The 26,054-nt window shown below is 39.1% G+C and overlaps 1 protein-coding gene across 4 annotated transcripts in view; it reads left to right on the plus strand.

The window, feature by feature from the left end:
* Nucleotides 1-20,710: 20,710 nt before the first annotated feature.
* PPARGC1B (PPARG coactivator 1 beta) overlaps nucleotides 20,711-26,054 on the plus strand; it is a 136,547-nt gene continuing 131,203 nt past the window's right edge. For 3 of the 4 annotated variants that reach the window (XM_026688466.2, XM_087955469.1, XM_087955471.1), the window contains exon 1: nucleotides 20,712-20,896. In XM_026688466.2, coding sequence (XP_026544251.2) covers nucleotides 20,813-20,896 — 84 coding nt within the window. In that variant the 5' untranslated portion in view covers nucleotides 20,712-20,812. Of the gene's footprint in view, nucleotides 20,897-26,054 lie in introns of all 4 variants that reach the window. The other variant, XM_087955470.1, reaches the window with a different exon arrangement.

Here is a 26,054-nt window from a genome sequence, read left to right on the forward strand (position 1 = left end):
TCATCTTCTGCAATAGTTTAAATTCAATTTACAGAATATAAATTAAAGAACCCTTTTCCAACAGTGACCACAACATGATTGACTTTTGTCTCAACATGCGTCCACACAAAAATCATCACAATGACAAAATCCCCAATTATAACTTCAAAAAAGGCAACTATGATCTTATAATCAATGATCTCTCTTCCCTTGATTGGCAATTTCTATTCACTGGATGCAATACTGTTGAAGACCATTACAACATATTCTTACTAGAAATCAAAAGAGCCATCAAACTATATGTACCAATAACAACTCCCAAAACCAGGAAAAACAGATTACCCATAACAATAAGGAAGCTTCAATCCAAAAAGAGATCACTTTGGCGAAAAAACAAATTTTGTCATGTTGCCAGCTTCAAAAGCCGAGACAAAAATTAATGCCACCAGATAAAAACTGAATGCGCTAATTATCACATTAAACAAGAGGAAAACCTTCTAAGCACAAATTCCACCCGTGCTTTCTACAATTTTGTAAACAACAAACTAAAAGACTCAAGGTCCATCCCACCCCTGAAAGGACCTAATGGTAAAGACTGCAACGATGACACCATTAAAGCCAACCTCTTTAACACATTCTTTGGCTCAGTATTTGTAAACAGCATTGGATCATGCCCAGTATTTCCTAGTCGAACCACAGACAACTACAATGACCTGATACATATTGATTTTACAGAAGACAATGTTGAAAAAGCACTACGCAATCTAAAACCATCTCTATCTATTGGACCGGATGAAATATGTGCCTACTTCTTAAAAAAGCTATCCACTGCCATAGCCGAACCTCTAAGCATAATCTTTGAAAAATCTTTCAGGACCAGCACCTTGCCAAACCTATGGTCACTAGCCACGGTCATCCCCATCTTCAAAAAGGGAGACCCCAGCCTAGTTGAAAATTACAGACCAATCTCTTTATGCTGTGTCACCTGTAAAGTCATGGAATCAATTATTAACCAATCCATTGCCCTCCACTTAGAGACGAACAACCTACTCTCTAATAAACAATTTGGTTTCAGAAAAAAACTATCCTGTAATCTGCAACTCTTCTACTGCAAAAACATATGAACTACACAACTCAATCAGGGCAAAGCAATAGATGAAATTTATATAGAGTTCTGTAAAGCCATTGATTCAATGGTACACAACAAACTACTACTAAAACTAAAATCTTATGGTATCTCTGGACACCTACATAACTGGATAGAAGCATTCCTGTCAAACAGGCAACAAATGGTTAAAATTGGGAGCATCCTATCAAATTCTGTACCTGTCAACTGTGGTGTCCCCCAAGGCAGTGTTTTAGGACCAACTCTCTTCATACTCTACATAAATGACCTCTGTGTTCATATTAAGAGCAACTGCATTCTCTTCACTGACTATGTAAAGCTATTCAATACCACAGACAATACTGCTACCCTTCAAATAGACCTTGACTATGTATCAGAATGGTCAAACAAATGGCAACTTCAGATCTCAACAAATAAATGCTCTGTCTTACATATTGGCAAAAAAATAATAATCAGAAAATAAAATACAGGCTGAATAGTTGAGACCTTGTTGATGATCCAAACTCGGTCAAAGATCTTGGAGTACTCATCTCTAATGATCTAAGTGCTAGAGCCCACTGTAACTACATAGCCAAAAAGGTGTTAAGAGTTGTTAACCTAATCTTACGTAGCTTTTTCTCTGATAATATCACACTAATAACTAGACCATACAAAACATTTGCTAGACCAATACTCGAATACAGCTCTTCAGTCTGGAACCCACATTATGTATCTGATATTAACACAGTTGAGAAAGTCCAGAAATATTTCACAAGAAGAGTTCTCCACTCCTCTACTCGTTGCAGAATACCTTATCCCACCAGACTCGAAATTCTAGACCTAGAAAACCTAGAACTACGCCGCCTTTGGTCCGATCTAAGTATAGTATATAAAATCATACATTGCAATGTCCTACCTGTCAATGAATACTTCAGCTTCAACCATAATAATACAAGAGCAAACAATAGATACAAACTCAAGGTTAACCGCACCAAACTTGATTGCAGGAAATACGACTTCAGCAACAGAGTGGTCAATGTCTGGAATACTCTACCTGACTCTGTGGTTTCTTCCCCAAACCCTCAAAACTATAACCTTAGACTTTCTACTATTGACCTCATCCCTTTCCTAAGAGGTCTGTAGGGGGTGTGCATAAGCGCACCAACATGCCTACAATCCCTGTCCTATAGTTTCTTTTATTTTTCTTATATGTATCCATGTATTCATAACTATGTTTTTACTTGTACCTATTATCTTGTAAGCAATTGACAAACCAAATAAAATAAATAAAAATATATAAATAAACAAGTATAGGTATGAACATAAACAAAGGAAGTAAATACAGATAAATAGGGACAGTAAGACAAGGACGGTATGCACGCTGGTGCACTTATGCCAGCCCCCTTTAAGGACCTCTTAAGAATGGGGTGAGGTCCATGGTAGACAGTTTGAGATTGAAGCTGTGGGGGTTTGAGGCTTAACAATGGAGTCGGGTAGAGAATTCCAGGCGTTGACCATTCTGTTGCTGAAGTCATATTTTCTACAATCGAGTTTGAAGCAGTTTACCTTGAGTTTGTATCGATTGTTTGCTCATGTATTATTGTGGCTGAAGCTGAAGAAGTCGTTGACTGGCAAGATGTAGCAGACAATTTTGTGTACTATGCGAACCACAGGCAATGCAGTTCCAGATTGTCCAAGGCCAGAATTTCAAGCCTGGAGGCATAGGAATTCTATTGTGAGTAGAGGAGTGGAGTACTCTCCTTGACAAATACCTCTGAACCCGCTCAATCGTGTTAATGTGAAATCTACACTGTGGTTCCAGGCAGATGAGCTGTATCTCCAACTGAAAACTATTTTAACTGAATGACAAAATGTTCAATAAGACTAATAACATGGCCATGGTGCTTTAGTGTTATTAGTGTTAATTATATAGTTCTCCAAATGAATTGTGGAACAATCAAAATATTAATCATGCAATACCTGTAATTAGGATTAACCTATGTTCACAATGTGCTAAGGAAACATACCTAATGATGTATCGCATTGCTGATTTAGATATGCATACACATACAGAGAGAAAGAAGGAACAAAAGATATAAGGAAACAACTTGCAAGTTAAAACACTTCATAAGTTTTTCAGGGTGATTATATGGACATATGTATTAAATATTTTGCCATCTGATTAAACATGCATGGTATTCCTGTAACAAAAGACAAAACAGTGAAGTTAGGGCTTATAATATGCCTGAACAATAGATGTTTTGTGTTCCTGGCTGGATGATGTATGGCTGCTAGGCTGCTATATCTGTACTGCAAAACTCCAGAAAAACAATAGATGCCGGGAAATGATACAGAAAAATCTGAATCCCTTGATGTCATCTAATGGTTGTGGGGATGTTTGCATCTTAGATCTGCATTTATGTAGCTATTTCTGGAAAAAATGGCATTGGTCACTTTAATGCTTTTAAAGCTGGAAATTTACCTCCATGGTGTCTACTAATCCTGCATTGTTCCCTGTGAATTATACAGAGTACAGTAAACAAAGTCACTGAAAGAAATTTATCCATATGAACATGTCCCTTGAGATACTGTGATATTAAGAATGCTATAGGAGATTGTAATAGGAAAAGTGGCCTCTCTACACCCAAGCAACAAATAGTACTGTTCTTTCAGTCTCACATGTCTCCCTGTACAAATATATACCTAGCCTGAGCATTTTCCATTCTAATGAAGATTTTGACACAGAAATAGCAGAAAGAATCCACTGTTCTGGTAGATGTTATACTATAGTGAGTATACATGAAACTAGATTTCTTTCTCCCATAAGAATTGCATGGATCATATCAATGATTTAATGGTCTGTATATTATTATTATTTTTAAATGTGACCCAATTCCAGAAAGATTCTGGATAGCTTACAGTATGTCTAGTATAGTAGGAGAAGGAGTGGCAGAACCTGGAGCTAGAGTCAAAAGTGGAATCAGCATTGAGTCAAAAGCCACACAAGGACTAAGTCCAACTTTTCTTGAATTCCTTTGGCTCTTATCTAGCACCAAAACAGTGTTAACTATTAGCTGAGTAGATTTCTGTGCATAGGCACCAGTAGTAATAAATCAGTATAATTGGAACTTCATGTGTAGCCCTAGTCCTTCACACACCTGACAAATATATAACTTAAACTTGACTAAAACCACATGACCATTGAGAATCCCTGCAGTTTTTGTGATAACCTCCATTTTGGAATCAAATCAAAGGCTGATTTGAAATCTATAAAGACTGCAAAAAGGAAGACTTTGGGTGAAAAAGTGTATTGCAGGGCCAGACAGTGGTCAAAGGTTGACTGATCCTTTCTAAATCCTCCCTAAAAATATGCTCTAAAAGGATATTTTCACTTTGGACCCAACCCAATAGTTTTAAATAAACATATTTTTATATAGCTTGCTTATTGTTTTAAGCAAGTTAATAGGTCTGTAATTGCAAGGGTTAAGTTTGTTCTTACAGAGAGGGATGGCCTCATTCTACCCACATGAAAAATGTGCTGTGCTCTTAATATAGGAAAATAGGGCAGCATTAGAGCCCACCAATTTTTATTTTCTCTTAGCAATTCTGGAAGGATGAAATCACCTCCAGGAATTTTACTAGGTTTTAATTGTGCAATGAGATTTTAAACCTTGGCTGTAGGCTAGAGGTGGTATTCAGCAGGTTCTGACCAGTTCTGGAGAACCGGTAGTGGAAATTTTGAATAGTTTGGAGAACCGGCAAATACCACCTCTGACTGGAGATTTTACAGTATCCTTCCCCTGCCACACCCACCAAGCCACGTCCACAGAACCGGTAGTAAAAAATTTGAATCCCACCCCTGCTGTAGTCACAGGCATTGGGAGGTACATTAGAATGTGGGACCATCACTGACTGCTTTTTAATAATTCTGAGTTGAACATGGATGGAAAGCAATTCTCCTAAATATCTGCTTCAAATCTGAGGAAGTGGATAGTGTCCTCTTTGGAATGAATTTGCACTTGTAAATTAGTTTCGTGCGTCTCTTGGCTAATACAAGTGGATAGAGAGGGAAGGACAATCCGATTGCAGGAGGTATGTTGTGGGAGTAATCCTGCCAGTCTTGAAGGTAGTAGTAGTTTGCTGTCTCCTCAAGAAGCCATCATGTGACCTAATTATTTTAAATAATTATCAACTTGTTTTCAACTTACCTATTTTTAAGCAGGGTGGTTGGGCAGTGCGCTCAAGGAAACTAATTATCTGGATTCCTTCCTGTCTGGACTCATGCTTTTGTGACTACCTTGCAATGGGATCACTTGAAAGAGACAGATTTTTCAGCAGCATTCAGTAATATCAAGTGCAAATGTTGGCAACTGAAGTAACTTCTCTACAATAGATCTTATCATTCCTGACTGGGAAATTCCATCAATACCAACTGAAGAGTGTTAGTCCTTGAACAATTCAATGCAAGGTGAGCCTGAAATTGGTCGTCTCACTTGTATTTTTCAAAATCGACATGAAAACATAAACAGATTTCTTCATTAAATGTTCAATACCATTCCATGGCTCCAATAAAATCAAATCATGGATGAGAAGTGAAACATCTTCAAAAAATAAATAAATCAGAAAATCCAGTTGTCTCTTGAAAAAGCACCTTTGGGACCCAAAGTTAAACTTGACTGAGAAATAAAAAAAACAAACAAACACAAAGCAAACCACTTACTCATTCTTATCAAGAAAGCCACATAAATGTGTTCATAAAGTCACCAAGAGTTGAATTTAGCTTGAAAGAAACTGTAGTTTATTTCACTCATTTTAAATCATATTCTCAGGTGATAATCCAAAGCAACAAATCTAATTTGTTCTATTCAAAGAGCAAGGGGAAACCCAAATAATTTCTCTGCAGGACTCAAGGCACTATTGTTGAGCATGACTAAAAGTTGTTTTCTTACACTTAACGTGTCCTACAAATAGATATATGCATGACCCATCCCCTGCTGTGGCCACCTGCACTGAGAATGCAAAGCTAAACATGCGCTGAGAAGGAATAGCGATGATATTTTTATTACTCTGATTAGTTAATGTTTATAAAGTATTCAGTGGGGATCTTGATACAGAACAATTAATATATAAGACATGAAGCCAAGACCCTGGCATGGAAACCTAAAATTTTGAAGTCTGATAGTATTGAATATTTTGGAGTTGTGTTGACTTTGGAATTCATTGACTGTTTTGGGGCCTCATGTGATCAACTTCAACAGCCTACAGAGTATTCACAATAGAAAATTACTGAAAAAATGTCTCATTAGTAGCCTTGTGCAGGGAGCAGGGCCAGAGCATTGCAATTTGAATTTAGATTTCTGGATTTGTAAAGATGTAAGTTCAAAGATGTGGAGAATGATGGCTCATTGTCCCATGGACAAAGATATAAAGTGAGAAAACAAGTGCCCCTTGCCCCATTTATGAATCACCAGAATTGTTTCGTAAAGTGTGTGTGTGTGTGTGTGTGTGTGTGTGCGTGCGTGCGTGCACACACACACACGTGTGAACATGCTGGATGACGTTAAGACATTCCACTGATCATCTACAACTAGAAGCAAACTCTAAAAGCTTAAAGCACAGATTTCTTCACATCTGTACATATGAAGGGTGTGTGTGTGTGTGTGTGTGTGTGTGTGTGTGTTCAGTATAGAGAATGTAAACTCCAAATGGGAAGAATGCATAAATTAAATATGAAAGGCTCAGTATTCCTCCCTCAAACATTGTAATCTACGTTGCACTAATCTTGAAGGTCTTCAGTAAATTGAAACTAGCCTATAGCAATTAGGGTTTTCACTCCAAATGGTTCTAATTACATGGCAACAAAAATTACTTTGTACAGCATAAGCAAAATTTCCCAAAACAGATCAGTTTGCTCCAGTTACTTACACAGGGAGTTTACTGAAACCAGGAAGGCAATCTGATGGGACAGTAGACACAGAACATCACCCAGCCAAATGAAATAAGAACACACAGGTTTTAGTCTCAATTGAATTCCCACTCTAGAGTATAAAGTTGCTTTCTGGTATGATATGTGTAATGAGAGTAGGGGGGCATCTTAGTTTAGAATAAACAATCTGTTCAAGCATCTGTCCCAGACAAGGATCAAAAGTAGGCCTCTTTGTAGGTCTCATTTTTGTTCAGACTTCATGACCCCTTCTTCCCAACTATGCCACCTCTGAAATTCCTTTGGAAAAATTGCTTGATGAAATTCTTTTTCTAAGCTGGCTTCATATGATGTAATTCAGTTTGCTGTAGCCGCAAATTGTTCACCTCTAGATTCAATCATAAAACATTATGGTGCATTATATGGCTAGGTTCACAGAATGCGTGAACTCCAATCCAAACATAACACGTTATGGTTTATAGAGTGGATGAACACTACCTAAAAGATCTCCTTTGAAATCTCAGTGGACTAATAGGAATCAGGGAAAACAATATTGTATGAGATGTATCAATCATCTGCCTTAGGACTCATTGGCTTCAAACATTCATGGACTAGTTTTTCATTAATCAAGGCTGATCGGTCTGATCAAGTATTGTTCTTGAAATTTAAGGATAATATAGATACTTGTGGGACCATTGAAATGACCAGTTCTTTCTTCGTGCCAAAGCTTTTGCACTGGAATCACACACCATATATCAAAGCAAAGCAAACTCTGTGACAGAGTCAAATGCACACCTACTTTGAAAGAACAAAATTTGTAAAAATAGCATGTATACAGTGCCAGAAGAGAATTGTATTAGCCATTAAGAGCAGATGGCTAAGTAAACTGATTGCCTAAGAAGCCAGGGGACCAGGGTTAGGAGAGGAAAAGATACGGTAGCAGCATCAAATATTGCATGGCAGCACATTTAACACTGTAGCACAATGACATCAATACAGTATGACAAGCAACGTAAGCTGAGTGTAATAGCCTGCAGTGGTAACGTGCAGCAGAATAATCAGAGTTCATTTGAAGGTTGAGAGATCGACTGACTGAATGTTTGGGTAAGATACTCTGGGATGTGGCATGCTTGGTCACTTAAAAGTAAATAGCTTTCCAGCCCTATCTACCTAGATCTCCTTCAAGTCACTTTAGAGGAGGATTAGGGGAGAGATAGAAAGGAAAAATGAAAAGGACTGGTGCTTTCAGAGTGAGACAAGGACACAACAGATTCTCCAGACGAAGCCACAAGTCTCCCCCTAATTAGAAGTAACATAAACCTCCTGATTGCATCTGAGATAAGGGAAACTACAAAGCATGGAGTCAAATACATTTATAACCCTAAGACATTGTACACAGCAAAACAAGAGGAATCTATCTATACTAACAAATCATGGGGGGTGGGGTGGGGGAGAGAGTATTTGATTCCTCTCATTTCAGGACTAAAGTTACAAGGAAGTAGCTATGGACCCACTCATGTTTGTCTTGTGCTGCAATTAGTAATTCTTTCTTCTATCCTTCTATTAACTCTTCTGAAAAATAAAATAACACAAATATGCTTCTGTTATTTATCTTGGATTTGGCTGTGAATGAACACTTTTCCAAAAATGTAAAAAACCTCAAAGATCAGTGTCAACCCTTTATAATTGCCCATAGGGAATTGGATTCCCATCCCTGTCTTCTACATTTATGCATAGGATTAATAGAGAAAGCATAGGGCCCTTTGGTATTATATGCAATGGTCTGGGTTATTTTTTTCATAATAATTAAAAATTGTACCTCATGAAAGCTAACAAAAAGGTGAACCAAGGAATTTGGAGAGTATCAATAACCAAAGACTTCTTAGCATGGACCATAGGAGGCATAAAGTTGGATCTCCATTTGGCTGTTGAAAAGAAGAAAGAAAAATCACCAAAATTATGCCCAAGAAATTATAAGGTGGGAAAACAGTTTCACAGTCAGGCAAGTGCTAGGAATGGCTTCATTTCGGTGTTATAGTAAAAATTCATTCACAGCTGAGCTTTGTTGAGCTTCCAGGAAGCTTCAATCAAGTTTTAGCCTGCCAAGGAGAACCTGGCAATTACTTCTCAATCTAGCCTACAGTCCTGGAATTCCCTGGCAGGCTACTATTCAAGTACTAAGCACCTGACCATGATCTGTTTCCAAGGGCAGACAAGGTTGTGTCTAAATATATGAAACCCTTTCAGCTTGAAGTTTAGACTGAATAGTTTTTCTGGAACTTCCTGGTGGCTCTGAAATGACCATATCTACTTTAAGAGGACCCAACACAAAGAGGTTTCAGATAGGCCTCTATTTGTGATCCAAGTAGAACCTATGAATACATCTTGATACTTCCTCTTAAATTTCAAGTATGTCAACCAGTTTGAACTGAATTGCTATTACAATTGAAGTTCTAATGCTGTGGTTATTGCACATATGGCATATATAGGCACATATCAGAGTTAATGGCCAGCTTTACTGGAAAATGTTTTAATTATGAATCCCCTTTGTTTAATTGTAGCTATTTATTTCCTTAATTTCACAGGTAAGTCATAAAACTACAGATTTTGTCCCTCACTTCCATTTTATTCAAGTGGTTTGAATCAAATGCTCTGAATGACTTTTTCTTAGGAATTCCACTAAACACGCTGAACATTCAATCTGGACACTCATGGGCACTCTCATTTCCTGCACTCATTCCAATTCAAAAATTTTGAGTGCACTGCTATGACTTCCGGGTTTTTCTTTTTCTGACTTCCCATTTGCAATTTCCATTCAGCAGCTGAACAAAACATTCAGACCTGAGTAACAGCAAAAATCATATAGTAAAGTAATCTTAATATGATATATTTCTAATTTTAGGATGTGGCTACTGCCTTCCCTGTATTGAAGGGAAAGTTTGTATTGGAGGCACTATCATCTACAAAATCAGTTATCCTGGCTCCACAACATGTGCAATATAGTTGCCCAGTTGACAGATTTCCATCATGTTATTATTATATGCTAATAAACTCAGTTACATGCTATTCAGCATCCATGGAATAATATAAAGAATGAATAAGTACCCGGTGGTGGCTAATCCTTTTCCCTAAAGGAAAGTAGGACAGGACTGTAATTAGTACTTGCAAGCAAACTTGAGATAAATAAAATTTAGACCAGAGGAACTGTTTATTAATGAGGGTTTTCAGCTATGTGAAGAAGAATTTGCTTTTGTTTTGTTTTGTTTTTAGCAAAATCAGAGTATATCAAATCTTGAGCAAAATGACAATGGCTTGGATAATCAGATTACGATGGACATTTAACGTACGGATGTTATAATTTTGAAGAGGCCGCTAAACATTTCTGCCTTTCATCACATGTCATCTGTTATTACAACATCAACTTTACAAGTATCAGTGATGTCTGAAATCTGAAGCCAAAGCTGTAGAGTTTACATAGCATTTGGGGGTGTCTCCTGCTCAAGTGGTTTTCATTGGTTCCTTTTTCTGTGTTGTACATTCAGGCTTTGGTAGGCTAAGGGTAGAGACAAACTCTATGGATTTCTCCTGACCAGTGGCCTAGTGACATGAGGTGGTCTCTGAACTTCATTATTTTGAAAGGACGCTGGCAGACTTTCCCTATTACATTTCAAATTACTAACTTTATACCCAGTCTCCCTGAGCCTAGATCACATCACAACAGCTGGCTGTAAAGCTCTTGAAAATTGCTCTGGTTATAATCCATGAGTCACAACCATATAAAATTATAGCCAAGCAAAATGATCAGAACATTTTCTGTAAACACCCAAAAGACCAGGCAATACCAGACTCAGGATGTCTTATGGTTTTCCCAGGATTATGGTGCTGGAGTCATTCATCACAAGAAAGATCACTGGGCTCCGAAATATCTGAGATCTGTGTCAAAGGTATTCATAGTTAAAAATTCATTATCCTTTTATTTTCAGATATGCCTGGAAGCAGCTTGGCTTTTTCACAAAGGCAGGAGATAAACATCTTTACAGCATTTTCCTTCTTTAATTTTTTAAACTGGCACTGTCGCCTCAAGTCACGTGCAGAACTTTCTCTGGATATTGCAATTATTCCCTACTATTATTTTGATAGGTAGTTAATTTAAAATGGAAGGCCATGAAAATTCTCTATCTTAGAAAGTCCCTAAAGTCAATCTGAACATTTTTTGTGAGCTATAAAAAGACGAATGTAAGAATAATCTCATGGTACTTTTGTTGCTCACATTTCAATGAGATGTGGCAAGCAGCTAATTAAAAAGTTCATTGTACAATTCTACATGCAGTAATCACTACTGTTTCTGTGTCTCTTCACTGACATCTCTATTCTAACTTCCACCTGCTAAGAACACTTAGATAGATGAACTGAAATTAGGGTGAAAACTTTGCATTTTCTAGAAAATGTGCTTCACTATAGAACAAGATGATAAAAAAGAAAGGGAATCCTCTGGTGGGAGTACTACTTCCATCTTTGCCCTTGGAAGTAACTTGAACTTTGAGGGGTGAGTAATGAAAGGATTAACCTTCTCCCCAATTTCCTCCATTTTACTCATCTAGATTCTTTTAAATAATAATAATAATAAAAAAACATTTCATGCAATACAGGTAGTCCTGAATTATGATCACAATTGAGCCCAAAATTTCTGTTGCTAAATGAGATAGTTTTTAAGTGAGTTTTGTCCCATTTCACGACCTTTCTTGCCACAGTTGTTCAGTGAATCACTGCAGTTGTTAAGCTAGTAACACAATTATTAAGTGAAGCTGTCTCCGTTGGCTTTGCTTGTCAGAAGTTTGTAAAAGGAGATCACATGATCCTGGGATTCCACAACCATCATAAATATGCACCTGCCAAGCATCTGGATTTTGATCATGTCAACATGGGAAGGTCACAAGTGTGAAAATGTGAAAAATGGTCATAAGCCACTTTATTTAGTGCCATGGCAATTTCGAACGGTCACTAAAGAATTGTTGCATGTCAAGGACTATTGTATACAGTTTGGCCTTTTATTTTGTTTTGCATATTATATCTGCCCATCCCACCAGATCCAGAGGCAGGATATGCTACAGGTCCTACCTTCACTTGCTGAGTCCTATCTGGTGGGTTTTTTCTGTGGTGACCCATCCTTTATGGAACATTCTTACCTCCAGCAGTGAGGTTAGCTTCATCTCAACTTTCTGAAAGTCTCTGAAGACCTGGTTGTGGCATAAGGACTGGGAACCCCAGGGGACTGGTAAAATTTTGAAATGGCTCCAGTGTGGTTAATACCTGCTCTTCGCCTAATACTTTTTTTTTTTTAGTTTTGTGCCTTTTATAATTTATTTTTTTTAAATAATAACTTTAATACTTTGTATATGTATTTTGTATGTTTTTAGTTTTACAGATAACAGATAACTGTTTTGAACTCTGTGTGAGTACCTGCTCCAGAAAGGTAGAGTATAGTTAGAAAGTAGGTCTGTTAGTGAATTCATTTTGCACTTGGCATTTGAAAAATGCCGTAAGAAATCTCAGCAGTCAGTTTTGCAAGTACTGTTGTCAGAAGACATTTACACCCATTTAAGTTCCTTGGTGCCTCAAATGATTTTCTTCTTGTGATTTGCCTACCTGCTGTTTTACTGTCGCAGGATGGCAAGTGACAAGAGGGGTGAGGCAGATAATAAACAGAAGAGAAATGGGTGAGGGGACAATGTACTAACCCTTGGCTCTTGCGGCACGGATGATTTAAAGCTATAGTACAGGTTTTTCATATACTGTTTTACCACTGTTCTTATAGCATTGGCTGTTCTTACTTCTAAGGAATGTATTTCTCATCTATGATTTCTGTGCCAACTCTGTGGAAGGATTCATACATCTCCCAAAACACCAATAAATTTCAAATGTCATTTATTTTACCAGTTTACTGGGAAATACTCCCCATTTTTATTTGTTGAAAAACTATACACATGCCAACAATCACACTTTTTCACAACATTTCCACATGCTTTAATGTAAACGTTGAACTGATGAAACTCAATAATTGGGGACATTTCCTTTGGGAGTATTTCCTCACGTTTACAAGGTTTCCTCGTCTATTTAAACATGTTGCAAAAAGTAATTGATGTTTGCAATCTGGATCTGGTCCATAGAACTGACTCTATTATCTCTGAATTAGAAGAATGTCTGTCTCTTGGCTGTGATTAAAGTTTTCTAATTTTTTTTTTTTAACTCATCATTCTGCATCTATGGCCTATTCATCAAAGTGAGTTTAGAGATGAGATTTATTGATCCTACAGATTATTCCTTCCTATTTTAAGGAAAAGTTTAAGTTATTGATAAATATAAAACATTCGAACCTAGAAATTAATTGGAAGCCAGTAAAACTGATCATATTCTGGTATATAGTGACATAACATCCAGACTTCAAAACTTGTTTTTGTTGTCAAGTTTGAGTTCTTACCCTCAAGGCACATCAACAGGATTTGATACTGGAAATGAAATGTATCTGTGATTTCAGTGTCCAGCAAGCTATGCTAATAAAGGCTTTTTTGTACCCTTGACTCATTGTCCGTGCAGTTTTTTGGCAAGATTTGGGGGCTGAGAGAGAATGACTGGCCAAAATCATGCAGCTGGCTCTGGGTCTAAGACAGAAGTAGAGCTTACAGTCTCTCAGTTTCTAACCTGGTGCTTTTAACCACTACATCAGCCTGGCTCAAAATAGAGTTTAATTATATTATATAATATAATTGACCAATATACATAATTCCATTAAGGAAGTAGGGTCTACTGTAGCTGAAATTCAGGGGAATCAAGACGGATTTTTGAATAAATTCACATTTGTTATAGTTTCAAAACATATAAGCCAGGTGAGAAACTGCTTCTAGTCATTATCTCATCAACGTCATCAACGTTTTTGACTTTACTATCCCAAGTAGTCATGAAACTCTGAGGTTATACGCAACCAGATTGTTTTACTTGGTGGGTTACAACTCTTTACAACTAATATACATTAATTGTATTGGTGAATTTCTGGTCCCTTTTCCTCTGTTCAGAATATCAAAGGTCCATTTCTAATCAGCAGCTGTCCTTTATTAATTGCTGGAATTGAAACTTGTTGAATGCTTTCTCTAGATCTTTCAATATAATTAAATACATGTATTGTTTCCATTCTGACTTTCTGTCTATGGCAGAAAGACAACATTTAGGTCACTGAAAGATACATTATATCAAAACCTTGTCAAAAGAAAATTGTGCAGTGTTAATGTTGTTATATTTTTTAGTAACTTGAATAATTGGTCACTGGGTAGGGGCTTGACACATCTTCATAATGTGATAATATTCATAGGATGACTGTTTTAGCAAGGTTTTTTTTTTTGTGTGCTGAAGTTTCCAGATCGAGGGCTTAAACATTAGCAGTCAGAAGAAGCCTTCTAGAATTTTATCTTTTCTTCCTCAATGGATTTTTTTCTTGTTAAGAAAAAAAAATGGAAGAAACCAAAACAGCAGACTTACAAATCGAAAGCAGGAGGGACAAAGATTAGATAAACTGGATTTGTTTAATGATGGTTTAACATGTTGCATGAATCCAACCAATTGCAACTTAATAATGTCAAGGTTAAATTATGATGTAATGCAAGGTATGAACCCAGCAAGGAACCATTGCAAGAATACAGCATGGTAATTGCACAGTAAAGACTTCATCTAAAAGTCAAAAAAGATCAGGAGATGCTGCTTCTGTTGACTCACTTTAAAATATTTAACACATTCCCTTAATCCATCCAGACTGGGCAGTACCTAGCAAAAAAATAAATAAATCCCTAATTGTTTGTCAAAACTCCATTAAAGCAATAACTAGGTGACCTCCCAGACCAACTCATTATGGGCCAAATTAACTAAATTTCTTCTTTGTGGAATCATATTAGGTTCAGTGTTTTGCCCATTCAACAAATAATATATGATGAACAATTTGAAGAGGTATCATAGGTATTTTAGAAAGTGTCTAGCTCTTTTTCCAGTAATCTTATAATTTACTGAGAACTATTTTAGTCTCAATGAAGAATTGGAAGCTAAAATTGACTATAGCTTATCAGAAGATTGAAGTGATAATAGCTGGTATATCTTGCAATAGCCAAAAGAAAAGGAACTATGATGGCACTTAACCTTCATTTAGTAAAGTTAATTAGCTTAAAAAAACTGGTTCCATGGTTATGTCCAGAATTGAAGATGATCTGAAATTCTGTTACCTTTCCTGGATTCATCAAGTAAAAAGGGACATAAACAGATGGGCATATTTTTGTTTATTATGAAACTTTTTTAAAATAAAATTCTGAGTTGTTTTACTATGCTTGTTTTAAAATCTGGGTATCTATCTTCACACACTTTTATTCTGTGTTCATAGCATGAATGATGTGTTCATCATGGAATACAGAAGTGGAATTACATAACCCTTAAAGTCCTATGATTACTGTGTTACTTTATAGGCACCAAATGTCAGTTAAAATACTGCTAAATAAAACTTCAAAGGAACAACCATAGACAGTCTTAAAATGGCTGGTGACAAAGAATACTATTGTACTAGGGACTATAAAACATTTCAGTAAAAAACTTCAAGCACAGTATACAGAAGTATAACTTTTTAAATAATATAATCCTTTACGTACATCAGTATGATATTGTCTGATAAGTATCTTGGGGGGAAGGTAATCTAGCTTCAGTTGCTTACATCGGCTATTGTTCAGGACAGCTGTATATTGACAAGTTAAATTATTAAGGGGCCTATATTGTCAATGCTGACTTAATTTTATTTGCTTGGGATAAGCAAATGAATACAAATTAAAGGTGGTTTCATTCCTACAAATTAAAGATGATTTCATTCCAGTCATTAACTCCTTTAGGGAAAAAAACCTTACTATTTTACATGGATTAAAACACGAGAACGTCTTTCATCTGAAAGATGAAAGGATTGTCTGGCCTACAGACAGACAGCTACTAGTCAGTGAAAGCCTTGTTCTTTGCTGCTTCAGTTTAACTCTACATACCCTCTATTCAGCTTTACAAAATATTCAACAGCCATTTTTCCTGCAGTTATCGGCACAGCACTCCACACATACAAGAAAATATGATTACAGTGTGCTTTTATATGCTAACAAGCAACAAGCTTTGAGCTGCTGGCTGTATCCCAACAGCTAGAAAATTTGATCTCTTCAGAAGGACCAGCTCTATCTATGTTTATAGATCTACATTTTATTTATAGTTCTATTCAAAGAGGAGAAACACAGAAATCAAAGGGATGTCTTGGAAAACTTTAAAGAACAATCAATAGGAAGAAGTATATGTGCAATCATCTGTCCCTTAGAGCTAATACATGCATAGTGAAGTGTTCCTTGTGTGAGTCTGTGGGAGGGAGAGACGGTGCAAAATTAATCCAGAAGTCAAAATTCTGATTGTGCCCTAACAGCACTAAATATCTTATGAAAGCACTGTATAATTAGCTTCCAGGCAATGGTAGAAATAAATATGAAAAACCAAATAAGCAGAGTAACAAAGCACAAAAGGGGAGAGGGGAGGCTATAACTAAAGGTAATATTTGAAATGAATGTAAGTATTTTAACAAATGAATGATTTTATATAAGGCAGCAATGTACATTTGTTTTTATTGTAATAATACATGCACATGATTTAAAAAATGTAAGACAAGGTTTGAAGAGCATTCTTGAACTACTATATCTAAATGCTTGGCCCAGAAGCAAGGTTGTACATTTCTAAAAAGAGAACAGTTGATCAAACCTGATTGCTTGGGAACAAAGGATGGGGAAACTTTGCTATGAGTGGATGACTGAGCAGTAGACAGTACAGGAAATATAGTGCCATTACTCAACTTAAAACAGTTCGCTTTTTAGAACCGGTCTTCACTTTGACTAAGGGCTAGTTCTTCCATTATATGAAATGAGGAGATTGTGTCAGATGTCAGGTGGTAGATTCTGCATACTGTGGTCCCCTTTACTGAAAGAAAGAAAGAAAAAGAAAGAAAAAAGAAAGTGTTTATGCCACCTGATCTTTAGCTTGCTGATCCAAATATTGCAAAGAGGCAATGTCTAGTTCAGCAGTCAACTCCATGTGGAATACAGAGGAGATGCCATCTTGTTTTTTGCTCAAAATGAATACAATAACAATAATTAAACTACATAACGTGCAGAAAACAAAATACTGAGCAATTGTTGATAAGAAAGATAAAAAAGTCTGGATAGTGAACGTGGCAGTACTAGGAGACAGCAAAATGTAAGAGAAAGAACTGGGAAATTTAACAAAATACAAAGACCTACAAATAGAAACATTGTGGCAAAAGCAAGCCAAGATAGTACCAATAGGAATAGGCAGCTTGAGTACAATCCCAAAACAACTGGAGCACCACTCGAACACCAATGGCATTGACAAATTTGTCAGTTAACTGTAAAGGGCAGCTTTATTCAGAACAGCTTACATCTTGTGACAATACCTCTAACACACAACCTTTTGGACCTCAGGGACCACCAAATTCATAATTTTAAATCCCAGAGACCACTAACCGGTTCTGTGGGTGTGGCCTAATTTGTGGGTGTGGCTTGGTGGTCATGTGACTGGCTGGGCATGGCTTGTATGTAAATATTATAAATATTTATATAAATATTGAATTTTTATTAAAAAAAGAGCAACTTTTACCCAAAATCAGGCAAAGTAGGCAGGCAGATTGAGTTGGTCACAGAATCAGAGATTCATTCAGAAATCTATCTATCTGCCATTGGCTAGCCCAGTCTGTCACATAAAATTTGCTTGCAAGCAAACTCACAAAATTAACTCACAACACACCATGTATGTAAATATTGAATTTTTTATAAAAGAAAGCAACTTTTACCAAAAATCAGGCAAAGCAGGCAGGCAGATTGAGTTGCTCATAGAATCATTCAGTGATCTATTGCCATCGGCTAGCTCAGTCTCTCAAATTTGCTTGCTGCGAGTCTGCACTGAATAATAGAACCTTCAGTCCTAAGAGAGGTTCGGCTGTGCTTAAAAGCAGAGCCGAAGATCTAAGACTAGCTAGAAAACAAGAAATCCAACCATTTCCTGTTTCGTAACTAATCTAAATCAGAGAACAGCTGATGGTTGGAAAAAGTAAAAATAGCAATTTAGCAGGCAAGTTTGCTGGGTAAGGAGTAAGTGGGCAGGGAGGGTTCCCACGGGCCATGTGGGCGGCACAGCCTTGTGTTTCTGCGCAGCCTAGATTAATTGCTTTGTGGGGGTGCTCTGGGGCTGAGATTTCTCTGCGGCCCACCAAAATTTTCTAACGGCCCACCAGTTGGTGACCATTGCTCTAATACACAGGTATCAAACTCGATCGTGTCACATCACATGATGTATCACATTTGTCTTTGCAGAGCCAGGGTGGGCGTGGCCTACACATGATGCATCTGGCTCATGGGCCGCCAATTTGACACCCCTGCTCTAACACCATAAAACTTCAACATCTGCTTATCTCAGGTTCTTGGCAACGATTCGATAGGTAGACAAAAATGCTAAAATCAATCTGGACATCTGGTTGACTGTGCAATGAACCATAATACAGTGGAAACTTGGGTCGCAAATGCTCCTGTTTGGGACCAAATCGGGTGGTGAACAAAAAATCCACCCAATTTTTGAATCGGGTCACGATTCAAAAATCGGATGGTGAACAACATTGATGCAGAAAGATTCCCTTTCCACGCAGATTTTGTCTTTGGCGCCATTTTTTGGGGACTGTGTGCATGCACAGTTGGTCATGCAATTGGGTTGAGACCGGAGTCCGGGAACGGATTACAGTCATGACCCGAGGCTCCACTGTAATAAAAAGACTGGCTCTGCTCTGAACTGCAGGCAATGTTGCACATGGAATGACATGGAACATGTCTACTGAACATTCAAAGGTTCTATACATCATTATACTATGAGTTCTAGACCATTCCTAGGCAGGAAAGCCATTTGGATTGCTCACTCACTCTCAGCCCAGGGCCTTCACTGGTTGCGAGGAAAATAAGAGAACATTTTGTAGGCTGCCTTGAGTCAAACAAAATGATATAAACAAACAAGCAAACAAATAAATAAATACTCTTACACTACTCTAGATACACTCCTATTAATTGAACCAGGAATTTCATGAGCACAGCATCCCAAATACTGCTTTATACTTGCTTTTACATATCATTCAAGGTTTATGTGGCTTGCCCTTCCTTCCTTCCTTCCTTCCTTCCTTCCTTCCTTCCTTCCTTCCTTCCTTCCTTCCTTCCCTCCCTCCCTCCCTCCCTCCCTCCCTTCCAAAGCAGCATGCACAAATGGATTTTTTTTTTTAGTGCTGTCTCCCTTTTCCTTGTTCTCATCTAATATATTGATTGAGAAGAGTTGCTGATCACATTCCATGCCTAAGAACCACAATGTCAGCTCAGCAGGGCTCTGAAATTCAGTTACTGGGGGAAAGGCATTGTATTAAGGTAGCAGGAGAGTGCATACTGTATAGAAACATTACCTGCAGCCTTCACTTTCCCATCATGTGTGTGAACAATATTTACAACAGGTTCACTTTCTATTTGTGAGGGACATGAAGTGCAGCATCTGTTAACTGGCTTAATTATGACACTTGATGCTTTTGACTTTCTCAGCGTAACAGATGTCTATTTTGTGACTGAGTAAAAATGGGAGCACTCTGAACAGACTTAACTCCAACGTCTAAGAGTGACGATTATTGGCTCACTTTGACAGTGACCCGGGATAAGAATTGAGAAAGTCAGGTGAAAGTTTGAAAACGTTACAAAGAACCGCGCCAGACGCAATTACTTAAGAGACAGTAAGAGAGTTAGGTAATTTCAAGTCTCGGAACTTCATGATCTTATTGAGGCAATCTCTTCCAATGAAATCTTATCTCTTTGCTTGCTTCAGTCCTAACGCGTATTCTGCTGGGGCTGTGACCCAGGGTAATTCTCAGAAAGAAAAATAGCTGAGTTCCTAAAGCCTCAGGAATACCACCGCGTGAAAAACTAATATTGCTTCTTCTTCTCCTTTCCCTTCTGCTTCTCTTCAGGCACGCCGCCAGGGAAGTCCCCAGCAGTGGAAGAGGACTGTTGCTCTTCCCGAGTATTTCATCCCCCCCCCAACTTGTTCAGCGATAAGAGCTGAATTCGGACAGCCACAAGGGCCGCCCAGTACTTCGAGGCATGTGTGCATTTGCTTTCTCCTCCCGCTTCAGTAGATAACTACCGATAAGCGCCGGGTCAGGAAGTGGAATTGCCCGACTGGTTTACTTGCCCCGGCTCCTCTTCCCCTTTGAGGAGGCGGGGAAGGGGAACTCTGCTACCCCTCAAGGAACCGAGAGGGCTTCTCGCGCTCCCCCGAGATATCCGAGGCCCCAAAGCACTTTTGGCGACCTCGGGGCCACGCGCGTTTTCTTCTTTCCTCTTCGAAACCCGCGCGGACGCGGCCCTTGGGAAACGCAAGGCCGCAATTCCTCTTCCCAGGGCCGGAGCTCCAGCCGCCCAAAGCGCGCGAAAGGAAGCGGCTCTGTCACCGCCGCTCTGCCGCCTTGCCGGTCCCGCGAAGCCCAGCCCAGACGAGCCTCCCGCCTGCCAGCTCCTCCTCCTCCTCTGACATCGACGCCGCCCATTTCCAACCGGCGGGCTCCAGGCTCCGCCTCGCCCCGCCGGCTGCCCGGTTTGGCTGGTTTCTGACTGTGCTTGCTGTTGCCGTTGCCGCATGCTGTTTCGTGCCGTTGCCGGAGGAGTAGGAAGATGGCGGAACCGGAGCCGGACTGCGGCGCGCTTTTGGATGAAGAGCTTTCCTCCTTCGTCTTCAACTATCTCTCCGACAGCCAGGTAGGGCTTCGGAGAGCCGGCTTAGTCTCGGGGGGATCCTTACCCCCCCCTTGCCCCGGCCGGCACGTTCGGAACAGTCGCTGGGATTTTAAATGGACCGTGGAGTCGCCAGGAGGGGAGATCCTGGAGCGACGGGGTGCTAAGCTTGTGGGGTTCAGAGTATTCCGACCCCCCCGTGCACCGACCGGTACATCTCGGCTACAGGGACTTCGGAACCCATGAGTCATTCGGGACCCCAGCTCTGCGATCTGTCAAGAACGGGCGGGGGTTAAAAAAAAATTCAGTGCACCCTGAAATTTGGGGCTGGGGGATTCCGATCTGTCACGCTTCGCTGGGATGTTTTACGCAGCGGGTGCTTGATCTGACATGCAGTCGCGTTTCGGGCAAAAAGACGCCGCATGCCCGCATTTACTCTGCAGAGAATTCGGGGCGCCGGGAATGAGGGGTGTGTGGTTGCGTTCAGACGCAACTTAGAAGTCTGGTGCAGAAGATCCTGAGAACAGCCATGCCTTTTCTTTTCTTTTCTTTTTTTAAGTGCAGACGGTGCAGACTTAGATCTGCGAGGCAGGAGTGATCCCCTTAGAGAGCGCGAAATGTGCGTTGTGTGTATATGTGTCTGCGTGCGTAAGCGTAAGGACTTTTGATTTTTCCGTAGCGGATCTTTTCCCCTCTTGGGCATGGGGAGAGGAAAATGGAGAGCTCGCTAGTTGCCCGGCGGTCTGACACATTCCAATGCATCCAGGGCTGGAGAGCCAGGAACGCGGCCCTTTCGGGTGCCCGGATTCGTTCAAACGGCAGGCAGAATGGACGAAAGTAGGAAGGGAGGTTGTATGTTGCCAAAAAACCCCCCCGCCCCCTCCCCTCCGCGGAAGGTTGCTGGTCCTCTGCTCGCTGCAGATTAAATAGAATCCGGCGGAAAAGAAGAAGAAAGAGCGTTTTCTTGGAGAGACTTTAAGTTGAGGATGGCTCTTCCTATCCATATTGCTCTGGAAACCCATCCGAACACTTTTCAGCACCACTCACACGTGGACGAGTGGATCAGCCTGCTGGTGTCCCAGATAACGAGCCTTGGCTTTTGCAGTGCTGCAGAGCTGTTCCCTTTAATCTTACCTTCCCCCCAAACCTGAACGCCGTTCGGTCCCCCGCCCCCGAATTATAAACTATGGAAGGAGGAATGGGAGAGGCTGAGGGTGCTATCCATGGGAAATGAAAAGAGCAGGGTACGATGTTTATTTACTCCCCCACCCCCCTTCCTTCCTTCCTTCCTTCCTTCCTTCCTTCCTTCCTTTGGGTTTGCTGTTGCTTTTTCTTTTATCGTGGGGAGGCAAGATTGGCAGCAGTTCAGTTTGACTGTGGGAAAACAAGGATAAATGGATGCTGACCCCCTTCCTCTTCCCTTTTCTCTTAGGGATTTTGCTGGTGGGAGCACTTAATGTCTTAGAGTTGTATGTGTGAGTCATTGCTGATTATATACCCGCAGCTTTAAGGTGAGGGGGGTGGTGATGACCTTAGTTGCTTCAAATAAGCAATTTTGCAGATTGCTGCCCCTTTTGGACCGAGTTGCATGTCAAAATCAGGTTAAGGCTTTTTTGGCAGCCCTTCCTGATCACGAGCAGGTTCCTGCTGGAAGGGCAGCAGGCTGCATTCCTTTCCATGAGGAGAAGCAGAGGAGCTCTAGAGCGAATGCTTCAAGACCATCATACATAGCTCAAGTCCCGAGCTGTTGCAGAGTTTTCAATGGTTACAATTCTATGCCTCCTTTGTCTTCCAGGTTTCCCCATAAGTAGAAATGGCCTTAATTTGGGGAGTGGCATGTAAATAGTATTCCTTCTTTCCTCCTGCCATCTCTCAGGTTTCTTCGTTTAATTGATTAGAAGAAAGCTGGAGAAAATTCACTCTGGTTTGCTCCTAGACAAGCAGGAAGGGCTTTGTCTCAGTCACACCAATTCATCCAAAACATATTTGTGTTCATCTGGGAGACAGAACCAGGCTGGACCAGCTCCAAGCTGGTAGTCTGTAGCCTGAACACTTCTGTTCCAGGGCCAGTACTGGAGCTTTCCAGTGTGTCATGCAACAGTGTTAACTGGGGGGGGAGGGTGTGGATGAACTTTTCACAGAATTAGATACAAAATGGTGACATCTGTATTAGAAAAAAAGGAATGGAATATTTAGTAAGTAGGGATTTTTACTTTGCAAGGGGTTATTTAGGTGATAAAGAACTAGAAAACTCTCATAGATCAATATAAAGATGCATTTGCTTTCAGAAAATACCAGCAACAAACCCTCAGGCAGAAAAGTTCAGAGATTTGTACAAAACCCTCTGGTTGTGTTCTTACAGATGAAAGATCTGACATTCTGCAGCTAGTAATATAGTCGGTACACTTAAAAGTGGAACTTTTTGTATAGTGATTTTAAAAAACCTGAGATGTCTGGCCTTGTATATTCTACATTTGCAAATGTAAATGGAGGTACTGGAATCTGTATTTTTTGCATGTTGGATATGAAAAAAACCAAATGAGTGAGCATTTCCTGAAAATCTGAACTATGTACAAAGACTATTTTCACAAGCTCTGATGTAATAAACAGCTATTTGTATCTAAATAGCATCAGTACAAATATGTAATTTAGAAGGTACATCCTCCAAATGCTTCTGGTAGGTTAATGCGTGCTTTGGGTGCATTATTAGAAGGTGTTGTTAATCTCTGGATTACTTTTTCTCTTCCCTTGCATGTGCACAAGGCTAAAGTCTGAAGCTGAAGTGGCATGTGATTGCTTTGGAAATGATTGAAGTTGTAACAGTGGTTTGCACTTGTACTTTAACCTCTGACGAAACTGCAGTGAAGGCTCCAGCCTTGAATGCTGTCACATGCTTTGCTTGTAACTAGAAGAGGGAGGTGGTTCCTAGGCTTGCCTCTTGACGTCATTCTCCATTACTACAATACTGTACTGAGCTTGCCTCTGCTTACAGATGGGCTGCTGAGTTAGTTGTCAATGAAATCGGAAAGCTGCACAAGATCAGATTATTTCACGAGGCTAAAGTGTCAGGCAGCTAGTAGAGAATGAATGTTATTCCTCTTTCTGAATTATTTCAGTTCTTTTCTGTTACTTACCATGAATACCTTCTTCCCTTTTTTCCTTCTGCAGCAAACATTGCAGAAGGAAATGCATCTCAAAGTCTTCTGAATGTTGATTATTGTTCAGGAAACTGGAAACTCATCAGTTTGAAAGTATTTAATTTTATTTATCTAAATACCTTTTATGTCTTGTTGGAGAGGATATTTCCCAAAATGACTGCATTGCAACACTTAGATAATAGAGCCTGCAGGCTGGTTTCTCATTGGACTGGGCCTGCTGAGCATTGGACTGATACAGTTTATGCATTAACCACCAGGTTGCATTCTGTGCTGCAAGTTTTTAGTTTGTGTCTGTTGCTGATACACTCGGTATTGCAAGATTTCTGGAATTCTGTCTTAGAAGAAAGGGGGTTTCCTTTTCTATATATTAATATTTAAAAGAAAAATCACATCACAGGCTGCCCTGGAAAGTATTTCTGTATTCTGCAACATCTTCTTTAATTGATAGTTGGAAATGTAAACTATGTTTGATAACAATAAACTGCTTTAGCTTCTGTCAGATAATGTCCAATGAATTCATAGATTTTTTATAATGCATCTTCAGATTGCACAAGCCGTTGCAATTGGAATGATTGTTTTCATTAGTTGAAGGAATAAAAAGTGTAGGATTTTTTTGACAAATGCGATAAAGTTTTTTTTAGGAGAACAATGGGATTTAAAATAAATATTTTCATTCATTGGGGTGGGGAATAACTTAAGAGGAAGATGAGGGATATAGGTTCTTCATCTGTTTTACATATTTCAGCTCTGAACAAAAATGTGGGGAAGCCACCAAATCAAATTCTGGACTTTCATAGTCACTATTAGTGAAGCGTTCTATTTTTTCTTTTCTTTTTGGATGCCCTAGATCTTTATCTGCATCCTTGGGAGTGACAAAGTATGTTGTATATTCATAATCTATATTAACTGCCAAGAGTTGTTGGAGTTATGTGGTATATTGGTATGTATACAAGAATGTGAAATCATACATGGTACTTCTTTAGTTCATTGGCTTCTATTTTGTTTCAATCTAATAAGAATTATTTATTTAGTGTCTTAGTCTTAGTCTTACATTTTTCTTTCTTGTTTCCATAAGTAGTATTCATATATTTAGTAACAGACCCTGACCTTCCCGACCAAAGATTTAGATGGGATGTAGAAATAATGCTAATCTTGTTACTATTAACCTGCCATAGACTCAATCAGAATGTGGAAAAAGGTACTGGTATCTGTCAGAAACAAATCTGGATATGTGTACTCTCACTCTTTTTCTGGCTTATCTATACTTTCTCGTTACCAACCTCAAAATGGAAAGCGAGAAGGAAGAGGTGAGGACAATGGGTACATATTGATTGGCTTAGGTATTCAGATTTTATGGATTGCAGACTTCAAAAGAATTATAAACAAAAAAGGTTACAGATGCATTGATTTAGTTTCTCGTTCCTTTTTCTTTGTTTTGTATATGACCCATTTCTTTTGTATCTACGTGACTGTTCACATTATGGTGCTGGGCCTATTTTCTAATAACAGCAGAGAAACCTTTTCAGAAGGCAGTAGGTCTTCCAAAGCCCCCACCTACATAATCCTCACACTTGGACAGCCTTGTTCCTATATTAATTGGTGCAAATTTAAGGAGCTTCAAAAGCCAAATATATTGATTAAAATATTGGACTAAAAGAAGGAGGATCCAGCATCAAGTCAACCATGGAAATTCACTAGGTGACTTTGGCTCTATCACTCGTTCTCATGGGGTTGCTTGATAAAATGGGAAGTGGGACCACTGCAAACCACCATGAATTCCTGTGTAAAAGAGGGATATAAATGTAACACATTTTATATATAAATTCCTAGGTGTTTCCTTAGAGATCATGATTGCAGAGCTTTAAAAGTAACAAAGAACATTTTCTGGTAAATTCCAGTAAAACAATGTATTAGAGGCAAACAACTGAGCAATGGTATTGATAGCCTGGAATAATATGCATTCACATATATATAATGGACAGAAAGCAAAATGAAAACAAGATAAACAGAATAGTCACAAGCAG

This window comes from Notechis scutatus, chromosome 2 (genome assembly GCF_049901735.1).
Source record: "Notechis scutatus isolate UNSWTSFEM ecotype Mainland chromosome 2, rNotScu1.2, whole genome shotgun sequence".
NCBI lineage: Eukaryota > Metazoa > Chordata > Lepidosauria > Squamata > Elapidae > Notechis > Notechis scutatus.